At 45.0% G+C, this 22,558-nt stretch overlaps 1 protein-coding gene across 4 annotated transcripts in view; it reads right to left on the minus strand.

Moving 5' to 3' along the window:
- Positions 1-20,446, minus strand: part of LOC126202987 (UDP-glycosyltransferase UGT5-like) — a 109,093-nt gene extending 88,647 nt beyond the window's left edge. For 3 of the 4 annotated variants that reach the window (XM_049937178.1, XM_049937177.1, XM_049937179.1), the window contains exon 1: positions 16,707-16,755. In XM_049937178.1, the coding sequence (XP_049793135.1) occupies positions 16,707-16,721 (15 nt within the window). In that variant the 5' untranslated portion in view covers positions 16,722-16,755. Of the gene's footprint in view, positions 1-16,706; positions 16,756-20,410 lie in introns of those variants that run through there. The other variant, XM_049937181.1, reaches the window with a different exon arrangement.
- Positions 20,447-22,558: the final 2,112 nt, after the last annotated feature.

A 22,558-nucleotide genomic window follows, 5' to 3' on the forward strand; every position in this document is an offset into this window, starting at 1 on the left:
CAGAACTGGCGGCTAGTCGCGACGCTCCCGGAGATATATGAGCCCAAATCTCGGAAACGGAGATCGATATCATTCTGATCTCAACTTTAAAAATAATTTCGATATGTTAGCTTCTTTTCATCGGCAACGATGTATGACCTAACGTGAACCATACGTAAAGTAGCCAGCGACCACATTTTTCACTGTACACAATTCAAATTTTATGCTGTAGGTTACTTGTAAATTAAGTATCGGAATAACTGTGACGAATATCGGAAAAATAGACACCTCATTATCAAGCTGTGATGTGAAACTGTAAGATACGCAAACATCAATTTTTTGTGCCTTTTACTTTTCTCACAATTGATAGAGAAGTAATATACAGCGAAAAAAACACGCAAAACCGGAAGAGATACTTTTCAATTTTTTAAAGTGAAAGGAGAATCTGTATCGAAAAACTAACTCTGGGAGCCGATGTAACTTTGTTGCATTAACATACAGTATTTTTTACAGCAAGAAAATCGGAATTCTTATTTTTCTTATGTATTTGAATCCGCCGCCGCCGACCGGAGCTTGGGAAACAGCGACGACTCCTGTCGCGTTGCGGCCGTGTCGCCGTCTGCCAGGGTGGGAAAAGAGGAGGGGGCAGCGTCGCAGTCGCAGCCAACTGTCGCGTCTTGCACAACGTAACTTAAGAACGCAGTGACAATGAGCTCCTGCGATCCAGTATCTGAATCTGCGGCCCTAGCCTCAGGATGCCCCGGTGTGAAGCCAGGACGACTGCCCGCGGTAACGAGCCGTGAAGTGGCCCGCCACTGGCTGGCTGGCTACGGACCCCACGAGGGCCTCAGGGGGTCGAACCAACGACCCACCTTGGACTAGGATGCTCGTGCCCCATCTGCTGCTGTGTGTAGCCAGTGGTGTGACACGCCCTGCCATCCAGGAGAGCTGCCACACTTGAATGAATCTCGTTAGAAAACGGCAACTATTTATACTCGGCTGTGCGCCTCTGTTTTGCCAAGCGCGCCGCTTCATGTCACGTATGCATAACACTTAGGTCGGCCAGTGGTCCTCTTCTACCTGTGACTTGCGGTATGAAAACTACTGTGTAAGCCCTCTCTGGCAGTTCTACGCCCATGTGGCCTCTATTTGCCTTCGCAACTGCTGGTATGCATGACTCACTGCAATCCAGCTCTCACCTGGCTGTAACTTGTGCTCAGAATATCGCACAAAACTAACTTTCCCTATCCTAAACGGTGGTGCCGCTACAATTTGTTTAAGTACATATTTTTGCATATCAGTTGTGGGAGAGGTGTTGGCAGATATTCCGACCACTCACTGGTCGATTTCTGTATTACTCTGGTACGTTTGGAGTATTTAGGTCTCACTGGCGATCTTTGGGGGTGAGTATCTCAGTCAATGAAAGCCTAGGGCGTGGTGATGCCAGGTGAGCGCGTTGTATGCGCAGGAAGGAAGGGAGGCAGTTGTATGGAAGCAGTTGTACTGAGACAGTCAGCCTGAAGTCAGATGTGCGCAGTCCTAAGTGGGGTAGGAATATATTGCAGTACATGTTATAACGAGTTTGTTGGCACTGAGCGGTTTTTCATATGAGCTGCATATTATTATGAGTTGATGCGAGCAGGCAGTGCTGAGTTGGGAGAGACCGGTTGGAAACTGTTTGTATGAGACAAGCTGTGGTCTGATAATATTCTGTTGCTAGTCAGTCGAAGAGAAAGTATTGGTATTGATGCTGAGAGTGACTGCAATATGAGTTCTGAGAGAGCATGTTACGTTTTTCGAATTGGTTTTGACAAGAACATGTTGCTTCTCTCTACTCATTTTGCTCAGCGATCCGAGGTAGGGTGTTACTATCTTTTATTACAGCTTGGCGTGTATCTAGTGACAGTGTGAATTATTAGTTTTTCTGACGAACCACGAGGCAGTGAGACGATAACTGTGAGCTCAATATTGAGCAATATGTTCGCGTCCAATATTGAACTAGTTATGGAGAGATAGTATATCACTGTTTTGAATCACCAAATATTTCCGTATTTTTCTTAATATTGCCGATTCAGGAACAGAGAAATGTAACTGTATTAAGTATAGCAGATGCTATGTGTTGTATTAATTTATGCGAAGTTTTGTTCTAGTAATTATTCCAATAAATCAGAAGTTAATTTGAATTTTCCATTTTTATACCTTGCGCCCGTCTCATGCTTCTTCTAAAGTAATCTTCAGTAAATACACTCCTGGAAATGGAAAAAAGAACACATTGACACCGGTGTGTCAGACCCACCATACTTGCCCCGGACACTGCGAGAGGGCTGTACAAGCAATGATCACACGCACGGCACAGCGGACACACCAGGAACCGCGGTGTTGGCCGTCGAATGGCGCTAGCTGCGCAGCATTTGTGCACCGCCGCCGTCAGTGTCAGCCAGTTTGCCGTGGCATACGGAGCTCCATCGCAGTCTTTAACACTGGTAGCATGCCGCGACAGCGTGGACGTGAACCGTATGTGCAGTTGACGGACTTTGAGCGAGGGCGTATAGTGGGCATGCAGGAGGCCGGGTGGACGTACCGCCGAATTGCTCAACACGTGGGGCGTGAGGTCTCCACAGTACATCGATGTTGTCGCCAGTGGTCGGCGGAAGGTGCACGTGCCCGTCGACCTGGGACCGGACCGCAGCGACGCACGGATGCACGCCAAGACCGTAGGATCCTACGCAGTGCCGTAGGGGACCGCACCGCCACTTCCCAGCAAATTAGGGACACTGTTGCTCCTGGGGTATCGGCGAGGACCATTCGCAACCGTCTCCATGAAGCTGGGCTACGGTCCCGCACACCGTTAGGCCGTCTTCCGCTCACGCCCCAACATCGTGCAGCCCGCCTCCAGTGGTGTCGCGACAGGCGTGAATGGAGGGACGAATGGAGACGTGTCGTCTTCAGCGATGAGAGTCGCTTCTGCCTTGGTGCCAATGATGGTCGTATGCGTGTTTGGCGCCGTGCAGGTGAGCGCCACAATCAGGACTGCATACGACCGAGGCACACAGGGCCAACACCCGGCATCATGGTGTGGGGAGCGATCTCCTACACTGGCCGTACACCACTGGTGATCGTCGAGGGGACACTGAATAGTGCACGGTACATCCAAACCGTCATCGAACCCATCGTTCTACCATTCCTAGACCGGCAAGGGAACTTGCTGTTCCAACAGGACAATGCACGTCCGCATGTATCCCGTGCCACCCAACGTGCTCTAGAAGGTGTAAGTCAACTACCCTGGCCAGCAAGATCTCCGGATCTGTCCCCCATTGAGCATGTTTGGGACTGGATGAAGCGTCGTCTCACGCGGTCTGCACGTCCAGCACGAACGCTGGTCCAACTGAGGCGCCAGGTGGAAATGGCATGGCAAGCCGTTCCACAGGACTACATCCAGCATCTCTACGATCGTCTCCATGGGAGAATAGCAGCCTGCATTGCTGCGAAAGCTGGATATACACTGTACTAGTGCCGACATTGTGCATGCTCTGTTGCCTGTGTCTATGTGCCTGTGGTTCTGTCAGTGTGATCATGTGATGTATCTGACCCCAGGAATGTGTCAATAAAGTTTCCCCTTCCTGGGACAATGAATTCACGGTGTTCTTATTTCAATTTCCAGGAGTGTATTTTGTGATTGATGTGTGAACCATTAACATTTGCTGCCACAGCACGGTGTCTGTGATGAATCACAACTGCATGTTAGCGTCAATTTTGTAAATAAAAAATAAATAAATAAGATAACTCACGCTGCTGAACGACAAAGCTGAGTCTGCCGAGTTCTTAGCTTATTCTTTTCTTGCCAGTTCATGTGCGAGTAATGGTATCTGTATTTAATTTTTTATTCTGATAAATAAGGGTAGTAACTGGCCGTTAATAACCTACAGAGGTTGGTTTTTAGTCGAGCTACACCAGAACATGTAAAAAATATTGATAGATTGTACCGTTGCGCTATACATGTATTGATGTCTGTCGAACCATGCTTGGATTTAGTCAGATGCTCACCATCGATATAGATATCTGCTTTTAACAGTCGCGAATACATATTTTAGACCAAAAATTTTAAAATATTCGCCTTGATGATATACAAATTGGGTGGTCAGCGCGAGAGGTAGCAAATGCTACTGGAGTGTCACAAAATGACGTTCAGAACTGATGGTTCGTTGTCAAAGACAGAAATTTAATCTACCCGCCAGATATAGAAATGGACCAAGTCTGTATGGTTACGATGACGGCATGACTGCGAAAGGCACGACCACGCTACCTGGAGCAGCCAGTAGAGAGTCTCCCCGAGCAGACTTGCTGATCACCAGGCGGTGTTTTAAGTCCACCAGGCATCTGGACACCTCTGGAGCGGGTCACTCAGCACTGTATACTGTATACGTCGAGCCAATCATCTGCCTCACTGTTACACATTCTGGTACGAATACACATGTTAGGAACTGTTGTAACTGACTGGTGTCTTCAATAAAACCGTCTAGATCGCTGCCTTCATTTATTACGTTTCGCCACCTGCCTTCATCAGCTGTTAAAAACTTTGAACTTGCGAAACAAGGCTCAATCTCAATATTAAAACGTGTACCTAATCGGGACGTCAACGAAAATTTGGTTGTCACTGCTATTAAAACGTTTCATTCATATTTTTAGTACTTTATAGAATGTAAACAACTTTTGTTGGAATCAACATGGATACCGCAAACAGCGAAATTGTGGAAGTGTTATGGCACTGTGCGACCATTGACCCCCAGGGAGTCATTATATAGAATTCCATACTATTGCCTAGTGAACTAAATACGAGCCTGTGGAACATCAGACCACCTTTGCGAGTGGATTCAGCTTCCTAGATGATAATGAACAGAAAGTCGTTCGTAACGCAGCAAAATCGTCGGATTTGAAGTCATTTCGGGTGTACCTCATATGAATATTATACGCTGCCTGATAACAAACGTGAAACATCCAGAAGATATGGCCGGATGGCAGTGAAGTTTCATAAATATGCACACATCGGCGGTTATGTATATGATTAGAGTTGCAATTTTTCGTGACAAAACGACCAGCGGAATACATTGTGGTTGTTCTCGTTTTGTGTTGTTTCCAGGCCTGGTAGGGAATCTGTGTCACGAACAGCGTCCGATGTTGAGCGATCACTGTGAAGGATACAGAGATGCCGAGTACTCGTGTGGGAGAGCGTTATCACCACCTGAAAGAGTTTGAAAGAGGCCTCATTGTGGGTCTCCACTTGGCCAGCTGGTCGAGCCGTGCTATATACAGATTTATGGGGCAGTCGGATGTCACTCTTTGGACTGGCGGCCACAACAACCAGATGGAGAAAAGCTGGAAAGCCCATGTGGCGTAACTTCCTCACAGGAACCATCTAGCCTTGAGTGATTGATGGAAACGATGAGAAAACTGAACCTGTGTGACTAGACGGGAATCTGACTGGCTTTACCTCTAAATGAGAGTACCAGTGTCACAACCACTGTAACGACGCGCTCTAGAAGCAATGAAGAGGCTGCCTCATCACTACGCTTAGTCTGTGAATGTTTGAAAGTTGTCAGGGAAAATATTTGGCCAGTCAAAACCCTTATAAATAATTTTCAGTACGGTGGGGTCTGCAGCTAAGATCAATTTTTGAATGATTTCACGATGTCCTTAGCTCTTTATTTCATGTACGATTGTATAATTTCGGCAACAGGCCATTTTCAAGTATTTTATGGATGATTCTTTAGTAGTACATTATGCAACCTATGCGTCCTTGCTCATGTAATGCTCATAAAACACACTACTGGCCATTAAAATTGCTACACCAAGAGGAAATGCAGATGATAAACGGGTATCATTGGACAAATATATTATACTAGAACTGACATGTGATTACATTTTCACGCAATTTGGGTTCATAGATCCTGAGAAATCAGTACTCAGAACAACCACCTCTGGCCGTAATAACGACCTTGATACGTCTGGGCATAGATTCAAACAGAGCTTGGATGGCGTGTACAGGTACAGCTGCCCATGCAACTTCAACACGATACCACAGTTCATCAAGAGTAGTGACTGGCGTATTGTAACGAGCCAGTTGCTCGGCCACCATTGACCAGACGTTTTAAAATGGTGAGAGACCTGGAGAATGTGCTGGCCAGGGCAGCAGTCGAACATTTTCTGTATCCAGAAACGCCCACACAGGACCTGCAACATGCGGTCGTGCATTATGCTGCTGAAATGTAGGGTTTCGCAGGGATAGAATGAAGGGTAGAGCCACGGGTGGTAACAAATCTGAAATGTAACAAAAAAAAAATGGTTCAAATGGCTATCAGAACTATGGGACTTAACTGCTGAGGTCATCAGTCACCTAGAACTTAGAACTATTTAAACCTAACTAACCTAAGGACATCACACACATCCATGCCCGAGGATTCGAACCTGCGACCGTAGCGGTCACGCGGTTCCAGACTGAGGCGCCTAGAACCACACGGCCACACCGGCTGGCTGAAATGTAACGTCCACTGTTCAAAGTGCCGTCAATACGAACAAGAGGAGACCGAGACGTGTAACCAATGTCACCCCATACCAACACGCCGGGTGATACGGCAGTATGGCGCTGACGAATACACGCGTGCAATGTGCTTTCACCGCGATGTCGCCAAACACGGATGCGACCAACATAATGTTGTAAACAGAACCTGGATACATCCAAAAAAACGACGTTTTGCGATTCGTGCACCCAGGTTTGTCGTTGTGTACACCATCACAGGCGCTCCTGTCTGTGATGAAGCGTCAAGGGTCACCGCAGCCATGGTCTGCGAGCTGATAGTCCATGCTGCTGCAAACGTCGTCGAACTGTTCGTGCAGATGGTTGTTGTGCCCATCTGTTGACTCAGGGCTCGAGACGTGGCTGCACGATCCGTTACAGCCATGCAGATAAGATGCCTGTCATCTCGACTGCTAGTGATACGACGCCGTTGGGATCCAGCATGGCGTTCCGTATTACCCTCCTGAAACCACCGATTCCATGTTCTGCTAACTATCATTGGATCTCGACCAACGCGAGCAGCAATGTAGCGATACGATAAACCGCAATCGCGATAGGCTACAATCCGACCTTTATCAAAGTCGGAAACGTGACGTTACACATTTCTCCTCGTTACACGAGGCATCACAACAACGTTTCACCAGGCAACGCCGGCCAACTGCTGTTTGTGTATGAGAAATCGGTTGGAAACTTTCCTCACGTCAGCACGTTGTAGGTGTCGCCACCGGCGCCAACCTTGTGTGCATGCTCTGAAAAGCTAATAATTTGCATATTGCAGCATCTTCTTCCTGTCGGTTATATTTCGCGTCTGTAGAACGTCATCTTCGTGGTGTATCAATTTTAATGGCCAGTAGTGTAAATTGGAGAGGTTTTCGCTATTTTAGGAGCACGGTACTTTCCAGCAGTTATTTCAAAGCTCTTATATCTCTTGTAAATATATCTGTTACCAATAATTTAGTTTCATTTTTAGGTGTTTATGAACAACGTAGTAATATCAGTTGCTTGTGAAATACGACAATAATAGCTTTCACTTAAGCTACATTCGTTTATTTAAAAGTATGACACGCGATCGATATTAAAAATAACACTTTATCATTTGGCAGTTTAGCCTGATTAATGCGAAACACGCAGTCATATCAATGCAGACGTACATGGGCACGCATTTTAATCCTATTTACGCCACCCACTGGCGAATTGCATCGCGACACATTAACTGACTGGTTGACCTTGACTGACATATCAGTTAATATGACGTGATAGAGTTAGTCGGCTGGGAACGCAAATAGGATTAGAGTGCGTGCGCTTGTACATCTGGATTTGTTTCAGTTCGTGGAAGGATTTAGTCAAACAAAGGTGCGTGATGATGAACCGTATTAGCTTCGAAATCGATCACATATAAATTTTTCCGTAAGAAATACCGGAGAAGGCAAAATTATCATTTTTTGTTGTTTTGCAGGATGAGGCAGCTAAGATTGTTTACGCAAAACTAGTAAATACGGCATACCGAAGCGCGTTATTCGTAAGGCTACAGCGGACAATGCGAAGAATTTGCTGACGTTTGAAAGCAAATTTTTCCTTTATAGCTATTGAATTATAAAAACAACTTTTCTTAATCGAAATGTGTAACTGTTTCTCTAGCACTGGAAACGGCCTTTGAATATAAACTCGTCGATATAGCATGTGTGGACCTCCCTGAAACAGAAACAGAATTACATCGCCAAAAACCACTGCCCCTCAGTCAGGACAGGAGGTCACAGAAACGTGTGGTCTACTGTACCAAAAGCATAGTGACAGATTCATGGTGAACTATTGGCTGATACCGAAAAACGTGTCTGACCTCAGATGTTTGTTTTACCAGTGAACAATAAGCAGACCTCTACTAACCTGCTTGTTGCTTGGTTCCTGGATCGAGAGCCAGAATCTTACACAAAACGTAACATGATATTAACACTTTCTTCTGTTGCGTTCTTAACTGCAAATCGCCGAACACATGAGACAGCAATTTGTAAAGCAAACCTTCTGAACTAACTGATACTTCTCCATAAATCACAGGCTATCGATTCAATCAAAACAGGCTATTACTTTTGAGATCGCTCCAGAACAATTTCTTGTTTGTCTTTCACGATTACCGATTAAGTGTTTGATGAATTTACTGTAGAATTTGAATAGGTATGAAGAGACGACGAATGGGTTCGCATTCGAAATTCTTGTATTTCTTTGACGCTAATCTTTTTTTAGGAGACAGTGAGATATCGCCTTATTTTTAAAACTCTGGCCCATTCCCTGCCTTACAGTCGCTCCATTCTAAGATGGGGAGTAAAGTTTGTGACGTAGTGCGAATCTGCTGTGAAATGTGTGGTCGCCAGCTTTGGCTAAACAGTAATGTCAGTACCGTTTTCGAATACGACAGTCACCCTCGATCAAATATTAGTTTGCTCAACTGCAATTTTTCTTTCGCTGTCCATTTAAAAAATGTTCAAATGTGTGTGAAATCTTATGGGACTTAACTGCTAAGGTCATAAGCCCCTAAGCTTACACACTACTTAACCTAAATTATCCTAAGGACAAACACACACACCCATGCCCGAGGGAGGACTCGAACCTTCACCGGGAACAGCCGCACAGTGCTGTCCATAAAAACACAACTAACCTGTCATTGACCTCTCACTTTAAGAATTTCGGTCGTACCCCGTATAAGAAAGGATAGAAGATCGACACTGTCTGGAGTTCAAAAGATTTGTATCCTGCCAGGAGAAGGGGGCGGGTGTGCAACACCCTCAGGGACAAGGTCATTCCATTGTCAATTAAGGTGGCAGATACTTCGTGATTGAAGGACTATACCATAACAAATACAGACCACATCAAACACACAGGTCACCGTAAAGGGTGCCCAGACAGTCGCGGCCATAATAGTTCGTCATTGAAGGACTATACCATAACAAATACAGACCACATAAAACACACAGGTCACTGTAAAGGGTGCCCAGACAGTCGCGGCCATAATAGTTCGTGATTGAAGGACTATACCATAACAAATACAGACCACATAAAACACACAGGTCACCGTAAAGGGTGCCCAGACAGTCGCGGCCATAATAGTTCGTGATTGAAGGATTATACCATAACAAATACAGACCACATAAAACACACAGGTCACCGTAAAGGGTGCCCAGACAGTCGCGGCCATAATAGTTCGTGATTGAAGGACTATACCATAACAAATACAGACCATATAAAACACACAGGTCACCGTAAAGGGTGCCCAGACAGTCACGGCCATAATAGTTCGTGATTGAAGGACTATACCATAACAAATACAGACCATATAAAACACACAGGTCACCGTAAAGGGTGCCCAGACAGTCGCGGCCATAATAGTTCGTGATTGAAGGACTATACCATAACAAATACAGACCATATAAAACACACAGGTCACTGTAAAGGGTGCCCAGACAGTCGCGGCCATAATAGTTCGTGATTGAAGGACTATACCATAACAAATGCAGACCGCATAAAACACACAGGTCACTGTAAAGGGTGCCCAGACAGTCGCGGCCATAATTGTTCGTGATTGAAGGACTATACCATAACAAATACAGACCACATAAAACACACAGGTCACCGTAAAGGGTGCCCAGACAGTCGCGGCCATAATAGTTCGTGATTGAAGGACTATACCATAACAAATACAGACCACATAAAACACACAGGTCACTGTAAAGTGTGCCCAGACAGTCGTGGCCATAATAGTTCGTGATTGAAGGACTATACCATAACAATTACAGACGACATAAAACACACAGGTCACCGTAAAGGGTGCCCAGACAGTCGCGGCCATAATAGTTCGTGATTGAAGGATTATACCATAACAAATACAGACCACATAAAACACACAGGTCACCGTAAAGGGTGCCCAGACAGTCGCGGCCATAATAGTTCGTGATTGAAGGACTATACCATAACAAATACAGACCACATAAAACATACAGGTCACCGTAAAGGGTGCCCAGACAGTCGCGGCCATAATAGTTCGTGATTGAAGGACTATACCATAACAAATACAGACCATATAAAACACACAGGTCACCGTAAAGGGTGCCCAGACAGTCGCGGCCATAATAGTTCGTGATTGAAGGACTATACCATAACAAATACAGACCATATAAAATACATAGGTCACCGTAAAGGGTGCCCAGACAGTCGCGGCCATAATAGTTCGTGATTGAAGGACTATACCATAACAAATACAGACCATATAAAACGCACAGGTCACCGTAAAGGGTGCCCAGACAGTCGCGGCCATAATAGTTCGTGATTGAAGGATTATACCATAACAAATACAGACCATATAAAACACACAGGTCACCGTAAAGGGTGCCCAGACAGTCGCGGCCATAATAGTTCGTGATTGAAGGACTATACCATAACAAATACAGACCATATAAAACACACAGGTCACTGTAAAGGGTGCCCAGATAGTCGCGGCCGTAATAGTTCGTGATTGAAGGACTATACCATAACAAATACAGACCATATAAAACACACAGGTCACCGTAAAGGGTGCCCAGACAGTCGCGGCCATAATAGTTCGTGATTGAAGGACTATACCATAACAAATACAGACCATATAAAACACACAGGTCACCGTAAAGGGTGCCCAGACAGTCGCGGCCATAATAGTTCGTGATTGAAGGATTATACCATAACAAATACAGACCACATAAAACACACAGGTCACCGTAAAGGGTGCCCAGACAGTCGCGGCCATAATAGTTCGTGATTGAAGAACTATACCATAACAAATACAGACCATATAAAACACACAGGTCACCGTAAAGGGTGCCCAGACAGTCGCGGCCATAATAGTTCGTGATTGAAGGACTATACCATAACAAATACATACCACATAAAACACACAGGTCACCGTAAAGGGTGCCCAGACAGTCGCGGCCATAATAGTTCGTGATTGAAGGACTATACCATAACAAATACAGACCACATAAAACACACAGGTCACCGTAAAGGGTGCCCAGACAGTCGCGGCCATAATAGTTCGTGATTGAAGGATTATACCATAACAAATACAGACCACATAAAACACACAGGTCAGCGTAAAGGGTGCCCAGACAGTCGCTGCCAAAATAGTTCGTCATTGAAGGACTATACCATAACAAATACAGACCACATAAAGCACACATGTTACCGTAAAGGGTGCCCAGATAGTCGCGGCCATAATAGTTCGTGATTGAAGGACTATACCATAACAAATACAGACCATATAAAACACACAGGTGACCGTAAAGGGTGCCCAGACAGTCGCGGCCATAATAGTTCGTGATTGAAGGACTATGCCATAACAAATACAGACCACATAAAACACACAGGTCACCGTAAAGGGTGCCCAGACAGTCGCGGCCATAATAGTTCGTGATTGAAGGAATATACCATAACAAATACAGAACATATAAAACACACAGGTCACCGTAAAGGGTGCCCAGACAGTCACGGCCATAATAGTTCGTGATTGAAGGACTATACCATAGCAAATACAGACCATATAAAACACACAGGTCACCGTAAAGGGTGCCCAGACAGTCGCGGCCATAATAGTTCGTGATTGAAGGACTATACCATAACAAATACAGACCATATAAAACACACAGGTCACCGTAAAGGGTGCCCAGACAGTCGCGGCCATAATAGTTCGTGATTGAAGGACTATACCATAACAAATACAGACCATATAAAACACACAGGTCACCGTAAAGGGTGCCCAGACAGTCGCGGCCATAATAGTTCGTGATTGAAGGACTATACCATAACAAATACAGACCATATAAAACACACAGGTCACCGTAAAGGGTGCCCAGACAGTCGCGGCCATAATAGTTCGTGATTGAAGGATTATACCATAACAAATGCAGACCACATAAAACACACAGGTCACTCCAAAGGGTGCCCAGACAGTCGCGACCATAATAGTTCGTGATTGAAGGACTATACCATAACAAATACAGACCACATAAAACACACAGGTCACCGTAAAGGGTGCCCAGACAGTCGCGGCCATAATAGTTCGTGATTGAAGGATTATACCATAACAAATACAGACCATATAAAACACACAGGTCACCGTAAAGGGTGCCCAGACAGTCGCGGCCATAATAGTTCGTGATTGAAGGACTATACCATAACAAATACAGACCACATAAAACACACAGGTCACCGTAAAGGGTGCCCAGACAGTCGCGGCCATAATAGTTCGTGATTGAAGGACTATACCATAACAAATACAGACCACATAAAACACACAGATCACCGTAAAGGATGCCCAGACAGTCGCGGCCATAATAGTTCGTGATTGAAGGACTATACCATAACAAATACAGACCACATAAAACACACAGGTCACCGTAAAGGGTGCCCAGACAGTCGCGGCCATAATAGTTCGTGATTGAAGGACTATACCATAACAAATACAGACCACATAAAACACACAGGTCACCGTAAAGGGTGCCCGGACAGTCGCGGCCATAATAGTTCGTGATTGAAGGACTATACCATAACAAATACAGACCACATAAAACACACAGGTCACCGTAAAGGGTGCCCAGACAGTCGCGGCCATAATAGTTCGTGATTGAAGGACTATACCATAACAAATACAGACCACATAAAACACACAGGTCACCGTAAAGGGTGCCCAGACAGTCGCGGCCATAATAGTTCGTGATTGAAGGACTATACCATAACAAATACAGACCACATAAAACACACAGGTCACCGTAAAGGGTGCCCGGACAGTCGCGGCCATAATAGTTCGTGATTGAAGGACTATACCATAACAAATACAGACCACATAAAACACACAGGTCACCGTAAAGGGTGCCCAGACAGTCGCGGCCATAATAGTTCGTGATTGAAGGACTATACCATAACAAATACAGACCACATAAAACACACAGGTCACCGTAAAGGGTGCCCAGACAGTCGCGGCCATAATAGTTCGTGATTGAAGGACTATACCATAACAAATACAGACCACATAAAACACACAGGTCACTGTAAAGGGTGCCCAGACAGTCGCGGCCATAACCCAGTGTACCCCCACTGGCGGCAACGCAGGCGCGTACTCTCGCATGTAAACGATCTTAAAGGTGCCAAATTGAATCCTGCGACAGACTGTCCAAATTGCGAATGGCGAATGAGTAAATTCCCGTTTCATCATGTCCAATACACGTTAAATTGGTGAGCGATTTGATACTGTTGCTGACCAAGGCAGCCGCGGTGGCCGAGCGGTTCTAGGCGCTGCAGTCCGGGACCGCGCGACTGCTACGTTCGCAGGTTCAAATCCTGCCTCGGGCATGGATGTGTGTGATGTCCTTAGGTTAGTTAGGTTTAAGTAGTTCTAAGTTCTAGGGGACTGATGACCTCAGAAGTTAAGTCCCATGGTGCTCAGAGCCATTTGAACCATTTTTGACCAAGGCATTTGTTGCACACAATGAAAAGCACGTTGCTTTGCAGCAGCCGCATATGGACGTGCATTGTGCTGCTGAAAAAGCACGTCACCTTCCCTCGAAGAAACGGCAGTAACACAGTCTTGCACAATGTTGCAGGCACTGTTTTCTTGGCCCGGCAAAAACACCACATGTGAGAGCGAGTTCTAAATATTGGCCATCTACACCATGAAACCTCGGTTGGACCTTTGTGTCGTGAGGGAATGGATTCTGGAACAGACAGCTCACCAGGTCTACGTCACATAGGTATACATTCATCAGTTGCATGCAGACAGAACCAACAGTCATCGCTGAAGACCACAGAGCGCCACCCACTCTACAGTAAATTCTTTTAGCACACCAGAGTAGCCATGTTCGGCGGTGTCGTGGTGTCGGCTGTTGCCTGGTAAGAAGCGCACGTGATGTTAATCCTGCTGCAAGCAGAGTTTCTCAATTATTCCCTTTCTGCCAGGATTTCGTCCCTGGTTGATTTTCGGTCGGTCACCGTTGCTCGCACAGTGCGTCGATACTTACGTGCGTCGCATGACGCGGTTTCCGAGAGACTGGTCTACAGGTGTGAGAACGTTCTACTGGCCATTGCTGAAACCAAAGAGAAGCAATCCATATATTTTGCCTCCATGGGCAGCAATCTGTCGATATACCCATCCAACTTCTTGCAGGCCCACAATGCGAATCTATTCAGATAGCTGAAACTGTTCTACAGGAACACTCACCCGTTGGTGCTCTGGTTGCATCCTGGGATGAATATTGGTAACACTGATCGCCTCTGAACTCAACACAGTTACTGCCTGAAGAGTAAAAACAGAGAGCGCACAGACAAGCCTACTGAGCACCATCTGATCCCCTCAGTGAGCACATGTCAGCACACAGTCCTTGAAGGTGTTGTATTTGTTTTCGGCAATGTACATATTCCAAAATTACAGATACGTTATTAGAGGAGCACTCCGTTTCATTCTACACTACATTTCTCGCACAGCGCATATAACCGGGCCGCTAAAACATATCATCTCAAGGCCACTCCCACAAGCGGCTTAATCTGACAGTATGACTGACAAACAAACGAGGAACGCGAGGCGCCGCGCTACTGAACTAATTACAACACAGCAACAAAATCCGGTTCCGGCGCCCAATCCTTTGCATCGTGGAGTGTCAGGTTTTGGAATAGCAACAAAGGACGCGTGAATTTTATGAGCAAGAAAAATAATCTTTTGTTTCTGCTCAGTGGAATACGTCGATTCCTGATGGTAAAGTTTTAGAGCGTAGCTCGAAAACTCTAGGACTCAAGTCAGATAACAGTTAAGAAGAAAAGGGGTGCTACTTCAAGGCTGGCAAGATACTGTGCTTCAAGACACGCAAGATACTGAAGTAAACCGTGTAGACTAACACCTCGCCCTGTTACAGATCTTGATTCTTTCCAAACCGATGCAATTCGTTTTCACATTTACAGATATTATAGCGGGAAAGAATACCGCACAATAGCGAAGCTGACAATTTCTTTAAAAGAATATGTTTCTCAGGGAACAAACGTTACTTAAAATGAGGTAAAAAAGTATGGGTCTCAACTGCAAAAACTTAGACGGACGAAAACTATTGCTCCAAATAGCTCATGTCGTTGCGACTCGTGGCATTTTTTTACATAAAATTATATGAAACGATATACTTTCAATTATATGGTTATATGAAACCTGGATCAACGCTGGAGAATAATTTGATAAATACTGGACAAATGGTACTGCGAACAGAAGCAGTCAACAGCCAATGGAAAGATAGGGCAGATTAATTGTGGCCTATACAGGTTATTCAGGTTAGACAAGCACAGACTGTAGACGGAATTATAAACGCGAATAAACAGTTCATGATTTTCTGGTGATAATGATGACGGCAACGACGGTTTTGGCGCCGATTGCAACGGTATTGGACGAGAACTGGAGGCAATTACGCGACTGACACGTAAAATTATGAGTGTAAATGTATACAGAACTAATTCGTTCTGTTCGCAAACGAGTAAGCTATGCAACCTTTTGTTTTATTTCATGCTACGACTATGGATAGCATGTTCTTTGGTACGCTTACGTTTACATTATTACACGACGTTTTCTATGCAGCTATTACGGCAACAATTGGAAACGACTTTTCAGCAACATTATTATTAACTTCGTGTGTCGTTTACTTCCAGGTTTCATATAAAATCAAACGCTTTTTGTCCGTAATTGTTCTCTCCATTGTTAGAAAGAAGTTCTTTGCTGTACTTACGTATGCATTATCATGCGACACGTTCATAGTAGCCGACGTTTAGAAAACAAATTTCGAGACTGTCAACAGTGGGCGTGTGTGGCGGCGGCTATTGCAACAGCCGGCCGGCCGGCGTGGCCGAGCGGTTCTAGGCGCTGCAGTCTGGAACCGCGCGACCGCTACGGTCGCAGGTTCGAATTCTGCCTCGGGCATGGATGTGTATTATGTCCTTAGGTTAGTTAGGTTTAAGTAGTTTTAAGTTCTAGGGGACTGATGACCTCAGAAGTTAAGTCCCATAGTGCTCAAAGCCATTTGAATCAACCAGCAATTGCAACATCGCATCCCAGTATAGCCACTGACATGGTTCAGCCATACGGGTATAGTCGAACTTTCGGCGTATATCGTACCTTAACACACCACATATCCCCTCATCCGTCCGTCAACCTACAGCGCTCGCCACACACTGCCTGGGCCCTGGAGAGCGCCACTACCTCATGGTGGAGGGGTGGGGGGTGGGGTGAGGGACGGCACTGACTCACACCTGACGTGTAACCGGACAAGTTTCACGTAGTGTACGACGTAAGACTGCAATATATTTTTTCTTCCTCTTCCATTTCTTCGACGCTTGTCGTGAACGCAGGTGGCTAACTTCAAACTGACGACAAAGCAAAAGCGAAGAATGGTGCGGCTGAATGGCGTAGCAGATTTTCGCTGCTTCTTCTCAGGTGTGGAACATAACGCAAGCGAGAGTGCACAGAATCTCTGCTCTTCGTGCCGGCCAACTGTTGATGATTTCAGATTATTAAGTCTCCTGGAATCCAAATAAGCTGTGCGTCGAATGTTAGCTGGCGCTGGTCACCTCGAATAAGCGAGCAGATTGTAATGCACTGCATGAAGCAATTGTACAATACTATTTCTAATACAACACAGAAACGAGGCATAAGATTTCGTGAGGGCAGAACTCGCAGTATTTCATTTCGTGACACTGGTCTCCTCAGATTCAAAACTAATAAATCCTTGTAAAATCAGAGCTGGTCACCAGCAATAAAATTATGTAGCACGCACTGTGGGCGACTAAACCACAAATAAGGTACCCGAGGAATAGAAATAATCTCTGCTGATGCTTCAAACTACCGAATCTCCTACATGAATGTACGAAGATCACTTATGTACTAATACAGATTCAAGGATCAAGATGACATCGATGGCGCTCTAGTGAACGTTTACGTGCTGAAAATGGGCTACTTAAATATTTTTTTCAAAATGTGGGTCGTTTTGGAAAGCTACCTTATGGAAACACTATACGGAGTGGACCATTGATCGTGACCGGGCCAAATATCTCCCGAAATACGCGTGTAACGAAAAAACTAAAAAGTACGAAACTTGTCTAGCTTGAAGGGGGAAACCAGATGGCGCTATGGTTGACCCGCTAGATGGCGTTGCCATAGGTCAAACGGATATCAACTGCGTTTTTTAAATAGGAACTCCATTTTTTATTACATATTCGTGTAGTACGTAAGGAAACATGAATGTTTTAGTTGGACCACTTTTTTTTCTCTGTGATAGATGGCGCTGTAATAGTCACAAACATATGGCTAACAATTTTAGACGAACAGTTAGTTGGTAAGATGTAGGTTTTTTAAATTAAAATACCGACCGTAGGTGCGTTTGAACATTTTATTTCGGTTGTTCCAATTTGATACATGTACCTTTGTGAACTTATCATTTCTGAGAACGCTTGCTGTCACAACGTGATTACCTGTAAATACCACATTAATGCAATAAATGCTCAAAATGATGTCCGTCAACCCCAATGCATTTGGCAATACGTGTAACGACAGTCCTCTTAACAGCGAGGAGTTCGCCTTCCGTAATGTTCGCACATGCACTGACAATGCTCTGACGCATGTTGTCAGGCGTTGTCGGTGGATCATGATAGCAAATATTCCTCAACCTTCCCCACAGAAAGAAATCCGGGGACGTCAGATTCGGAGAACGTGCGGGACATGGTATGGTGCTTCGACGACCAATCCACCTGTCATGAAATATGCTATTCAATACCGCTTCAACCGCACGCGAGCTATGTGCCGGACATCCATCATGTTGGAAGTATATCGCTATTATGTCATGCAGTGAAACATCTTGTAGTAACATCGGTAGAACATTACGTAGGAAATCAGCATACGTTGCACCATTTAGACTGCCATCGATAAAATGGGGCCCAATTATCCTTCCACCCATAATGGCCGCACCATACATTAACCCGCCAATGTCGTTGATGTTCCACTTGTCGCAGCCATCGTGGATTTTCTGTTGCCCAATAGTGCATATTATGCCGGTTTACTTTACCGCTGTTGGTGAATGACGCTTCGTCGCTAAATAGAACGCTTGCAAAACATCTGTCATCGTCCCGTAATTTCTCTTGTCCCCAGTGGCAGAACTGTACACGACGTTCAAAGTTGTCGCCATGCAATTGCTGGTGCACAGAAATATGGTATGGGTGCAATCGATGTTGATGTAGCATTCTCGACACCGACGGTTGTGAGATTCCCGATTCTCGCGCAATTTGTCTGCTACTGATGTGCGGATTAGCCGCGACAGCAGCTAAAACACCTACTTGGGCATCATCATTTGTTGCATGTCGTGGCTGACGTTTCACATGGGGATGAACACTTCCTGTTTCCTTAAATAACGTAACTATCCGGCGAACGGTCCGAACACTAGGATGTTGTCGTCCAGGATACCGAGCAGCATACACAGCACACGCCCGTTGGGCATTTTGATCACAGTAGCCGTACATCAACACGATATCGACCTTTTACGCAACTGGTAAACGGTCCATTTTAACACGGGTAATGTATCACGAGGCAAATACCGTCCGCGCTGGCCGAATGTTACGTGATACTACGTACTTATACGTTTGTGACTATTACAGCGCCATCTATCACAAAGCGAAAAAAGTGGTCCAACTAAAATATTCATTTATCTTTACGTACTACACGAATATGTAATAAAAAATGGGGGTTCCTATTTAAAAAAACGCAGTTCATATCCGTTTGACCTATGGCAGCGCCATCTAGCGGGCCAATCATAGCGCCACCTGGTTTCCCCCTTCAAGCAAGACAAGTTTCGTTCTTTGTAGGTTTTTTGTTTGACGCTTATTTCGTGAGATATTTGGCCCGGTCACGATCAATGGACCACCCTGCATATTTCTTTTTATTCACTAGGACAATCTTCGGCACCTAAGCGTCATCTTTTGTAGATCAATATTTATTCATGAAAATTACGTTGCTAGTGAAACTGCATTACTGTAGATGCGTTTTTGTACCCTTTTTGGCGTTTTTGACAGCATGTTACATTTTCTGTTCTGTTGCGTGTCTCTGGTGGATATCTCTTTCTCTGCTATTGAGTACACTGATTCCACACTGTTATTTACAAAAATTTGATCACAACTTTCACGTGTTTTCCACAAAATGTGATAAAACATTACTTGAGCAGACACTTCTGTCCCCATACTCGTGTGTATGCCAGTGAATTCGGTAGCAGTAGAAAGAGATACTCGTGAGTATGGAGACAGAAGTGTCTGCTCAAATCGTGTTTTGTCACGTTTTCTGGAAAATATATGTGAAGTAACGTTGTGAACGAAATTTTACAAACAATAGTGCTGAAATATTGAACTTAATAGCAGTAGCAAGAAATATCCATCACAGACACACAATAGGATGGAAAATATGACATACAGTCAAAAACGAAGAAAAGTGTGTGAAAACCCATCTACAATAACTCTCTTTCACTATGTAATTTTTCAGAAATAAAATTTGACCCACAGAAGATGACACATAGAAAAATGTCTGGGTGATTAAAAAGACCTACATAGTGTCAGTATAAGGTGGTTTTTCCAAACTACCGAAATTTTAAATCACAAACACCGAAAAATGTCAATAGGAGCTAGAAACCTCAGTAAGAAACCTCAGTAAGATGATTCTTCAGGATATTGGTACGTTAAAAAACAAGCTATCAAAGTAATAAATAGGTGTTACCTCTAACGCTTAACGGAATAATTTATCGTCACACAGAGTGTTACAGATTCACATATTCAGTTGTATCTCACCTTGCAGACACGAGGTATCGCACACGTCTGCGGTCGCACTTGGCGCAATACTGTAGAGGGATAACACCTCCGCAAGTTTATATCGGCAAGCCGCGTCCGTTATCATTGCGTGGTTTATCGATCTAGTCACGAGGTGGATGTTACAGTTCAAAGGTTATTTCGCACGTGAGTGTTATACGTTTGGTGGCGCTTGATTTATGGAGAAATCGTCCCTGCCAATGAATGTGTTAACAGAGTATATGCAAAATAGAAAACGATCTTCTACAACGCACAACTACAAAGAGAAGCAGCACGCCTCTCAGGTAGACTGCCTCAGGGAGAACAGCGGAGAGCGAATAGCTAACTACTCCTTCTCGACCATCCACATTCGTGGGAGGCGAATTCGATATTGCAAATGATTTTTTGATTTAAACAACGTCACCTAAAGTATAGAGTCCTTTTCCTATTACTATAGACGACCCACGTAATGGAAAGTAAGTAACTGCTCTTTCTTGGTCTTACATATTTTCGGCAGTAAGGAATCCAGGTTCACTGACGGCGCAATTTGCCTCCACTCTGCCCTGGTAGCGGTGACTAATGTTTGCCGGAATTCGATGGAAATTTATCTAGTACATAATCGTCATCGTCTTTCATCGCAGAAAAGTTATTTTCGATTTAGACCGAAGTTTTATGCAGCTCAGTCAAGTAAATCCACAGATTTTCTTCGCAGAAGTGAGTAATCGTTCATGCGTTGTGGGTAGGAGGCACAGACATGAATAGGTTGCAGTAACAACTGATATCACAGTGTGACGCGTATTTTACCATTTACATCTAGACTGAAGCGCCAAAGAAACTGGTATAGGCAAGCGCATTCAAATACAAAGATAGTAAACAGGCAGAATACAGTGCTACGGTTGGCAACGCCTATAGAAGAGAATTGTCTGGCGCAGTTGTTAGATCGGTTATTGATGCTACAGTGGCAGGTTATCGAGATTTAAGTGACTTTGAACGTGGTCTTGGAGTCGGCTCACGAGCGATGGGACACAGCATCTCCTACGTAGCGGTGAAGTGGGAATTTTCCCCCTACGACCATTTCACGAGTGTCCCGTGAATATCAGGAATCCGGTAAAACATCAGATCTCCGACATTGCGGCGGCCGGGAAAAGATCCTACAGGAACGGGACCAACGACGACTGAGCGGAATCGTTCATGGCAGAAATGTACACCTTCCGTTAATTGCTGCAGGTTTCAATGCTGGACCATCAACAACCGTCAGCATGTGAGCCATTCAACGAAACATCATCGATATGGGCTTTCGCAGGCGGAGGCTCACTTGCGTGCCCTTGATGGCTGCACGATGCAAAGCTTTACGCCTAGCCTGAACCCATCAACATCGACATTGGACTGTCGAAGACTAGAAACATGTTGCCTGGTGGGACAAGTCTCGTTTCAGATTGTATCGAGTGGATGCACGTGTACGGGTATGAAGACAACCTCATGAATCCATGGACCCTGCATGTCAGCAGTGGACTGTTCAAGCTGGTGCAGGCTCTGTAATGGTGTGGGGCGTGTGCAGTTGGAGGGATATGAGATACCTGATGTGTCAGGATACGACTCTGACAGGTGACACGTACGTACGTATCCTGTCTGAGCACCTGCATCCTTTCATGTTCATTGTGCATTTCGACGGGCTTGGGCAATTCCAGCAGGGCAATGCGACACACCAACGTCCAGAATTACTACAGAGTGGGCTCCAGGAACACTCTTCTGGGTTTAAACCGTTCTGCTGGCCACCAGACTCCCGAGACATGAACGCCATTGAGCGTATCTGGGATGCCTTGCAACGTGCTGTTCAGAAGATATCTCCACCCTCTTGTACTCTTGAGGACTGATGAACAGCCCTGCAGGATTCATGGTGTCAGTTCCCCCCAGTACTAAATCAGACATTAGTCGAGTCCATGCCACGTCGTGTTGTGGCATTTATGCGTGTTCGTGGGGGCCCTACACGACATTAGGCAGGTGTACCAGTTTCTCTGGCTCTTCAGTGTATATTCTGTATGCCAAATTACGGTGTGTGAAGGTTTTAATAAGGTGCTATGACGCCAGATTTTATATACTTATAGCATCTTTCTCAGTTTTCTCATGCATACACTTCACTTCCAGGCGCAC

This window comes from Schistocerca nitens, chromosome 9 (assembly GCF_023898315.1).
Source record: "Schistocerca nitens isolate TAMUIC-IGC-003100 chromosome 9, iqSchNite1.1, whole genome shotgun sequence".
In the NCBI taxonomy this organism is placed as follows: Eukaryota; Metazoa; Arthropoda; class Insecta; order Orthoptera; family Acrididae; genus Schistocerca; species Schistocerca nitens.